General features: G+C 45.2%; 1 protein-coding gene across 1 annotated transcript; it reads left to right on the forward strand.

Moving 5' to 3' along the window:
* The first annotated feature begins 1,381 nt into the window (after positions 1-1,381).
* On the forward strand, positions 1,382-8,491 carry SLC30A1 (solute carrier family 30 member 1). Its single transcript, XM_041765714.1, has 2 exons — positions 1,382-2,091; positions 3,703-8,491. Exons 1-2 carry the CDS (start codon positions 1,476-1,478, stop codon positions 4,602-4,604), a joined length of 1,518 nt encoding a protein of 505 aa, XP_041621648.1. The 5' UTR covers positions 1,382-1,475; the 3' UTR covers positions 4,605-8,491.
* Positions 8,492-9,842: the final 1,351 nt, after the last annotated feature.

Genomic DNA, 9,842 nt, shown 5'->3' on the forward strand with positions numbered 1-9,842 from the left:
TAGGGAGGGGGACCAGAGTCTACCTGGAAGGGGGGGGCCCTTCATAGACAAAGCAGCGGTCTCTCCTCCCAGGTGAGGCAGCAGACCCCCCCCATCACCTTTGCCTGTAACGGTTTTGTAAGTTTTTGTTTGTTTTTTTTTTTAAATTTCAAAAAATCGGCCGAGGTCTCGGGAGGTCTCTTACTGCTGAACTTTATCACCCACCCCGAGCGGGGAGTCCTTCTGTTGTCCTAGGGCTGTGGAATTACCCACAGGGAGCAATTTTAAGAATGTGCAGCCTCTGTGCCTCCTCCTGCCAGAGGGAGTCGGGTCTTGTGGTCTCCATCAGTGGGATCTTGTGACTCTTTATGACCTGCTGACTTTTAGGTTAAGGGTCAGCCGAAATACCAAGATGGCTTGACTTCGGTCAACTCGCCTCCCGAGCCGTCCCTTCACCCACCACGTGGACTCGGCGCGGAGGATCAAAGTCTGCCGGCCGCCCGGCCCCCGTGGGCGCGCGGGGCGCCGCCAGGACCCGCAGGGCGCCGGCAGCCGCCCCGCCGCGCCCCGGGGGACCGCGCCCGCCCCGCCCCCTCCTGCTGCACGCGGCCCGCGCCCCCGACCCTCCCCCACGACGCCCGCCGCTGCACCCGGCCGCGGCCCCCGGCCCACGCCCGGCTCCCGGAGAGGAAGGCCCCGCCCCCATCTGTTGACGCCTCGGCCCCGCCCCCTCCCGCCCCCCCGAGCCCCCACCCAATGGCGAGCGCGGGAGGGCGGGGAGCGGAGGCTGTCGTGAGGGGGTCCCGGCCAATGGGGAAGCGTGCCGGGCCTGGTGGGCGGGGCGCCGGGGCCTTGTCACGCTCGGGTCCGTGTGAAAACGGGGGTTCCGAGTGCAAAGCAAAGTTTTTTTGTAAACCGTCTGCAAAGGCGGGGGGGCGAAGAAGGCGCCGGAGACCGGGCCGAGTGCAGCTGCCGGGGCCGCCGCCTTTTTAGCTCTCCAGGCGTCGGCTCCGCGGTCCGAGTCCCAGCGGAGGAGACCAGCGGCGGGAAGACCTGCGCCGAGAGCCCTGCAGATGCTCGCAGCCTTGGCAGCGCGGAGCTGCCCGTCGCCCGCCCCCGCCGCCCGCCCGCCGCCGCTCCTGCTCCGGCTCTTCGCCCCCCGGCTCCCGGAGCAGCCCCGGCTCCCCGCCGCCGCCGCCGCCGCCGCCTCGGCCTCCGCCGCCGCCGCCGCCGCCGCCGCCCCGCTGTGGGTGTGGGGCTGCTGGGGCTGAGCCGGGCCTCGGCGCCGGCCCCGAGCACGGCCGCCTGAGCAGCTGCGCCGCCCGCCCGCCGGGGACGCCCTCGGGCGCGGGGGCGCGGCGGCCTGACCCCGGGGCTCGCCCCCGCCCGGCCGCGCAGCCCGCCCCGCGGCGCCCCGCACCCCCGCCCCCGGCGCCCCCCGCGCCCCCCGCGCCGCGCCCCGCCCGCGCCGCCAGGGCAGCCGCCGGCCCGCAGCCATGGGGTGCTGGGGTCGGAACCGCGGCCGGCTGGTGTGCATGCTGCTGCTGACCTTCATGTTCATGGTGCTGGAGGTGGTGGTGAGCCAGGTGACCTCGTCCCTGGCGATGCTCTCCGACTCCTTCCACATGCTGTCGGACGTGCTGGCGCTGGTGGTGGCGCTGGTGGCCGAGCGCTTCGCCCGGCGGACCCACGCCACCCAGAAGAACACGTTCGGCTGGATCCGGGCCGAGGTGATGGGGGCCCTGGTGAACGCCATCTTCCTGACCGGCCTCTGCTTCGCCATCCTGCTGGAGGCCATCGAGCGCTTCATCGAGCCGCACGAGATGCAGCAGCCGCTGGTGGTCCTCGGGGTCGGCGTGGCCGGGCTGCTGGTCAACGTGATGGGGCTGTGCCTCTTCCACCACCACAGCGGCTTCGGCAACGACTCGGGCCACGGCCACTCGCACGGGGGGCACGGCCACGGCCTCCCCAAGGGGGCCCGCGGCAAGGGCGGCCGCGCCGGGGGCGGCGACAGCAGCGAGACCCCGGGCGGGCAGAGGCCCGACGCGGAGGAGACCAACACGCTGGTGTCCAACAGCAGCAACTCCAACGGGCTGAAACTGGAGCGGCCAGGTGAGCGGGGGGGGACGGCGACCGCAGGTGGCCGGGCCGGGGGACGGCGGGACCCTCGGCGGGCCCCGGGCGGGGTGGCCGCGCGCGCCCCCTGCTGCCCGCGCCCCCTGCTGCCCGCACCGCCGCCGCCGTCCGGGGCCCGCGGGGCTCTCGGGGACCCAGGGCGGCGGGGGGCGGGGGGCCTGGCCGAGAGCGTGGGCAGAGGGGGCGGGGGGGGGGACCGTCTTTCCGAGAGACTCTCCTGATGGGGTTTTCACGGAATCAAAAGTGCTTCCTAATTCACTTTCCCGCCCCCGACCCCACCCCCACCCCTTGGGAAACGGAGAGAATCCCCACTTGATCCTGAGTTGTTGGCCATCAGGAACCTCGCCCTGCCCGAGTAGTTCCTGTGCCCTTCAAACAAGTTTCTTCTTTTCAGAGCCCCCTAGCCCTGGACTTCCCTCACCCCAGAAGCCCGGTGAAAGGTGTCTTTTCCGGACGGGCATCGTGTGTGTGTGTGTGTGTGTGTGTGTGTGTGTGTGTTTCACTTACTCGTCGCCAGTCTGAGCCTAATCCTGCAGATCCTAGTTCAGGACCCTGTTTGGTCATGTTTTAACCTTTCACTCCGGACTTTGGAAAATCATACTATAGAATAAGCCTGACGGTGACTTCCCTTATTCCCTTTTTACTGGATGCTTCCCCCCCACCCTAAATATGATTACTCTTGAAAGCAATTTGGAAAATGCTGAAAGAAAAGAGATGGGGAAAAGGAATCGACCAAAGCCCAGCTCCCCAAGCTCTGATGATGTTAATAATTTGGTGTATTTCCATCCAGCCCTTTTCCGCTTATATTTATTTGTTTAGCCGGATGATACTACTTGTTCTTTTTTCGAGGTGCAGGGTATCACGTTAATGAAATTGAACTTGTACATTGAAAGGTTTGCTAAACAGTTGGATTTCCCCTTACTCCCCCTCTGCGAGGGTCTTATTCCAAAGAAAATGAGGCTGCTCTGGCGTGTAGACAGTAATTCCTTTAAAAGATGGGTACGTTTGGTTTAAGAACTGGTAGGGTAGATAGTGATCATTGCAGCTTTTCCTGAAGTTTATGATTGTTGATGGGCTCATATTGCTGATTTGTCAGTTTCTAAACACTCCACCAAGAGACTCTTCGGTTTCTGTTCATAATAAAAGTTAAGATTTAGCTACAACACCTTAATGACAAAGAGGGACCAGAGCTGTGTGTCAAATCAGGCATTTGTAGTAGACTTCTTCCTAGTTGCATTTAATCTGTGGGTGATAGCATTCGATTTTACGTCTTCTTTTGCATATGCCGAAAAGTAGAGCAGAATGTACATGGGACCCCACCCCCACAGAAAAGATGAACTTTTTTTGGAGGTGGGGGAAGCAGGGGGCTGGTTTGGAGAACGGGGAAGCACTATCTCCTTAAGGACTTGATTTTGCCCTGGCTTGTCCCCAGCATGTCAGTTTATATAATAAACTGTCCTGGGCACGTTTTAAAAAATTATATTCCATGAAAAATGTTCACCTCTTTTCACTAAAATGGACTTGAATGAAGATGTTTGTATAAACACTGCTAATGTATTTGATACAGCATTTTTCCTTTCTTTGTAGATCCAGAAAAGTCTAGAAATGATGCAGTGGAAGTACAAGTGAATGGGAATCTTATCAGAGAATCTGACCATGTGGAATTGGAAGATGACGATAAGGCTGCACAACTTAACATGCGTGGAGTTTTTCTGCATGTCTTTGGAGATGCTTTGGGTTCAGTGATTGTAGTAGTAAATGCCTTGGTCTTTTACTTTTCTTGGAAGGGTTGTCCTGAAGGGGGGTTTTGTGTGAATCCATGTATCCCTGACCCCTGCAAAGCATTTGTAGAAATAATTAATAGTACTCATGCAACAGTTCATGAGGCTGGTCCTTGCTGGGTGCTATATTTAGATCCAACTCTTTGCATTGTAATGGTTTGTATACTTCTTTACACAACTTATCCATTACTTAAGGAATCTGCTCTAATTCTTCTGCAAACTGTTCCTAAACAAATTGATATCAAAAATTTGATAAAAGAACTTCGAGATGTTGAAGGAGTTGAGGAAGTTCATGAATTACATGTTTGGCAACTTGCTGGAAGCAGAATCATTGCCACTGCTCACATAAAATGTGAAGACCCGACATCATACATGCAGGTGGCCAAAATCATTAAAGACGTTTTTCATAATCACGGAATTCACGCTACTACCATTCAGCCTGAATTTGCTAGCGTAGGCTCTAAATCAAGTGTAGTCCCGTGTGAACTTGCCTGCAGAACTCAGTGTGCTTTGAAGCAGTGTTGTGGGACACGGCCACAAGCCCCTTCTGGAAAGGATGCAGAAAAGGCCCCAGCAGTTAGCATTTCTTGTCTAGAACTTAGCGACAATCTAGAGAAGAAGCCCCGGAGGACTAAAGTTGAAAGCATCCCTGCTGTTGTGATAGAGATTAAAAAAATGCCAAACAAACAACCTGAATCATCTTTGTGAGTCTTGAGAAAGATGTGATATTTGACTTTTGCTTTAAACTGCAAGAGGGAAAAAAAGACTCCATTGAAATTCTAAGTTTGCCAAGTAGTGTAATTGAAGTCCTTGTCTGGTCACACAGTTTAATTCTATTTTTGTAAGAACATAATGGGACTGCTTAACAGAGTTCTATATTACAACTTTGTGATTATTAGTGCAGAGTACAGCTATGCTGTAACAATTTTGGAAAGCCAGTTTTAACACTATGTTACATTTTTGTTTAAAGTAAGTATAAACCTTATATAACATAATGACATTTGATTTCCAGTTTTTTTCCATGGTAAAAAAAAATTAATTAGGGGGATAAATAAATTAAAATTGTTACTGGAATTTCTCTGCTTTTCTTTTCCCCCAGTGTTATACTTTGTTTTTTAGGATTATAATCACTAAACTTGAAAAATCATCAACAGGTTTGTTTCCTTTGACGTTTTAGGTAATATTTACTTGCCCTCTGAGATCATTACATAGCATAATGGCAACATGTTTTTAAGAATGACTCATGGATATTATTAGGAAAAAGTTTCCTTTTTTCTTCACATGGGTTATTTATAATACTGAAGATCAGTTACCATCCTGGATTCTATATTGCTGAATATTATTCTAATAAACAGTTGAGATAATTAACAAGTTGAACTACAGTTTACATATAACAGGGCATATGAAGAGTAAGAGCAGGGAAGAAGGTTTACCAAATTAAATATTTAGAATGTTATAAGTTGATATTCAGACCACATTTTAAAATTATTGGGGAGAATTTTAACTCATGTTTTCTTTTACCAAAGTGAGTCTGAAATGTGGACATGTTCACCAGCATTACTTTCTCTGAAAGATTGGCATTAGGAACATTGAGCTGAAAGTTTACTTAAGAAATATATACAGTAAATACTTTTAAGGACATTAAAGCTAATCTAATAGGTTATATGTTAAACGCAAGCTTATTCGTGTAATCTTTCAAGTTGTAGGTGTTTAAAAACTTAGTCATTTCATGGTGACCAATCATGAATGGATTCAAACAGCTTTTTTCGAGTACAACCAGCAGTTCTTGTGCTTTGCCCAGAGCCATTGACTTAGGAGAAAAAGGAAAGCTAAAGGTTAATGCAATTTGGATATTAAATTCTTAAAAAGCAGAGTTAAGGCCAAATTAATCATTAAGATTCTGTAGGTCATCCTGTCTTGACGTTGCTCAGATCTTGCAATAGTGGCTTATTTTGTAAGATGCCACAGTATCTACACAGGAAATTGTTCTTGGCTATTTCATTGTTGCTATGGGTTTCAAATCCATACGCAAATATTATTTAAGGATATTTAAGTTATATTTTTCTTGACAGAGAGGGGGTTATGCTTTGTGAAGAAACTAGATTTTTGTCCTCATAAGGATGAATATTAATATCAGTTATCATGTATAGCTCTATTTTTCTAGAAATAAGGTATCCTGACTACTTCAGTAACTTTTATAGCTGACTACTTTTGGGATGGCTATCTTTTGGGATTTGAAATAATTCATTGTTTAATGGGTCTTAAGATGAAAGTGTTGGCATTGGACAGTTAACTTTTTAAAGGGATCTTTTGTGGTAGATGGTGTGTTTTTTTTCTAGTCTAAGCCTATTGCTGGCAATGGGCCTATTTAAGAACAGTCGATTTTTCCAATGAGAATGAGGTAATTTTAGGAACACAGTTTGTAAGTTCACATTTGCTATAATGGGCCAAAACCATAACCTGCCAATTTGCAATACATCTTGATCTTTTAATACTCTTATCTGATAATTGTATAATTCAATTCCTAAACTGGAAGTTACTTTGAATTTTGCAAAAAAAATTTTTTAAACGTGAAATTCGGGAATTTCATTATATGGGCAAACAAGAGAGAAGACTTCAGACTGTACTGTATCACGTACATTCCTGATTCAACACTTAAAACTGCAAACCATTTTATTAAGATCTTAAAACAGTTTATGTTATAAAAACATTTTGGTAATGGCACAATAGGATAACTGGTAAAATACATTCAGTAGGGTTTTCTTTACAAATGCTCTATTGGGTCTTTCTTAAAGGTTGCATAATGTATAAGACATCAGCTAAATGAGGATTTTTTTTTTTTTTAATGGTGTATAAGCATGGGACAAGGGCTTTTTTCTTTCTTTTTTTTTTTTTTTCCAAAAGTGCTTTGAAGGTAACAGCCTTTAGATTTCAGTTATTTCACTTTTCATAATTTTTAAATCGCTTATACATAACAAAGTGGTACCATAGAATTCTTTTTTCAAAGGACTTTGTCATAATAGCAAAATCCGTGGGCACTGACTCACCTTTTGAGTTTTAGCAGAGAATTATTTATTTCTTTACAATGCACTTTCTAACCCATTTTTAGCATTATCTTTTAAAAAAAAATGCTTTTATATTTAAATATTGTGGGATTTAAGTGTCTTTTCCAAACTAGTTTAGTCCTTCCTGGAAGAAAATGAGGGAAATACCCTGAATTCTTGGGAGACTTAAACCCAATATTTAAATATGCTGTTTTATAGCAATGCATCAATTTTAGGAGGTGCATCTCTCCTGCTGGCTCTTTTATATTTGAGCAAGATCAGTGTATTTAGAATATGTGTTTAGAAACTTGTCTGTTGTCTCAGTTTAGTGAAAAGGAGGTGCTGCATGTGCCTGAATTAAAACCAACTCCAATTTTTCCAAGCCAAATGCCGCCTTAGTGATGAGAGATTTCCTTCTCCATTGTCACTTTTCAGCGTCTATGATTGTTTAATAAGGATTGTTTGAAGGGCATCTGCATTGTAAAAATATAGACTAGAACCTAAAAAAAAAAAAGTCAAAAAAGGGCAAAAACTGGTGTGTTTTAGCATTTTAGAAAACAATGTTTGTATAACTAAGGTGTGTAATTTGAATAGGAAAAATTTCCATCAAGAGCACCTTGGGAAATCTCAGTAGGTAGGAGACTATGTTAACATGTTTGTATCTTGTTAACATGTTCAGTTAATTTTGAATTTTGAAAGTTTTGAGGGACAGGGCCTATGGAACCTAATGTGAAGTATTTAGTAGGCTAACTGGTGTTAGGTTGAAGATTTTTTACTGTTTATAAGCAGATATCATTTGAATGATATAAATGTCATTTACCTGCTGTCTTAAGTTGTTCACACATATACAAATACGGAGAATAATTCTACAATATAGAAATATTTATTTTAATAGAGTTTCAGTTAAGGCATAAAACAGTGTTAAAACTCTTGGAAAGGTGGAGGTTTTTTCTTTTTTTAAATGGAGAATTGTCAAATACAGTGTTTGGCCATCTGAAATGGGAATTGTAATAGCACTATTTTGATGTAGCTCTACCGATATTATGTGGCGATGCTATTTTGTTTTACTAACAAGCTCTGGAATATTTAGCAGTCATTTTCACTGGCACAAGAGCCTTTTGTATGTCATTCAGTTTAAACTTTTAAACCAAAAATTTTGTGGTCCAGTGTCTTTGGCAAAAAGATGCTGAAGGGAATGTAACATACAATTATTATGTGGCTATATATAAAAAGACACAAATTGCCATGTTATGGTCCTGCCTTGAAACAGCACAATGAAGTGTATCAATGTATTCTGTGATTCTTTAATGAAACTTCCATGTTGTGTTGTTTTGTGTCGACCATAGCCTGTCCTTTTGGGCCAGATGTGGCACAGTTAAATGCAATTATCATCTCATTAAATGCAGATGCAGATAAAATGTCCTTTAGTGCTGCAACATTTTACCTAACTTTTTGTATGTTTTATGACTGTGCATTGTTTTCCAAAGCTGTTCCTACCTCACCATGAGGCTTTATGGATTGTTATGTATTATAAATGTTCTTTATGAGACAGACTACTGTGTTTCTTCTCATTTATTAAAAGTTAAGTAGAAAAATAAACTAATTTTAATATCTACTTCACTGTTTTGTGCATGTGCCCTCTCCTATACTAGGTTGGGTTATATAGACCTAAGGTGTTTAAAGAGGTATCACAGCTTAAGTGTTGCTAGATATCCAGAATAACCAGGCTATAGGATAGTATTGTGGAATGAAAAAAAGCAGGCAAAAATTGCAGTAGAAACTGAAAGGGTGGGATCCCTGGGTGGCGCAGCGGTTTAGCGCGTGCCTTTGGCCCAGGGCGCGATCCTGGAGCCCCGGGATCGAATCCCATGTCGGGCTCCTGGTGCATGGAGCCTGCTTCTTCCTCTGCCTCTCTCTCTCTCTCTCTCTCTCTCTCTCTCTCTCTCTCTGTGACTATCATAAATAAATTTTTAAAAAGGCGAGAGATCCATGGTCTCTTTAAAAAAAAAAATAAGAAACTGAAAGGGTAACAGCAAAGGCTCACTAACATGACATATTCAATGTCTGACATCTTTTTGGTTATATATATTATGTAATTACAGGTTAACCTGCTTCTTGTACTTGCTATTTGTAAGCTTTAATAACAAGGATTATTAAATATTTGACAGTCACATAACCAACCATCTGGAACTTCTAACCCACGAGTACATTAGTTGATTAGTTTGTTTATATGAGTTCAGAACTATGACTGACATAATCTCTCCTGAAGAATTTCTTTAAGGAACTTGTGCCTCTAGGAGATAAGCAGATAAAAATTGCATAAGAAAAAATCAATTGGCAGTAAATGGCAATAGATAATAGAATTGGTAAATACAGTAATATTCCAAAGAAGGGATGAAGATCTTTGGAAAGGATTCATGTCGGTTAGTGTTGAAAGGAGGGATGGGGGCTGAGAGGCAAGGGGACATAGAATAGAGGATTCAGAATGAAGAGAGGTAGCGTGTTAAAGAGAAGATTGAAGTGCCATGTCAAACCAGTTTGAATTTGGTTTTATAGGAATGGAGGAAGCCCTTCAGTATTTGGATAAATGAGAAAGTGGAAAAGGATACAGGATAGATTTGGAATGGCAAGTAGACAAAGTGAGACAGGAAGATAAATCCATTTACTAGGTAGTCCATGCTAAGAGCATGAACTGGTTCCCAAATACACAGGCCCACATCTACATCTACCACGTTTCAGTTGATCCTTTTGTACACTTGAACATTTCTGAGATCAGGATGCATAGATACAATCAGTAATATCTTAAAATATTGGCCAACCTATGTTCTTATCTGAACGTGTCTTACCATTCAGGATTCAGAAGAATTCTCAGGCAATATGGTCTTTCAAGAAGTATTTGCCA

This window comes from Vulpes lagopus, chromosome 1, assembly GCF_018345385.1.
Source record: "Vulpes lagopus strain Blue_001 chromosome 1, ASM1834538v1, whole genome shotgun sequence".
In the NCBI taxonomy this organism is placed as follows: Eukaryota; Metazoa; Chordata; class Mammalia; order Carnivora; family Canidae; genus Vulpes; species Vulpes lagopus.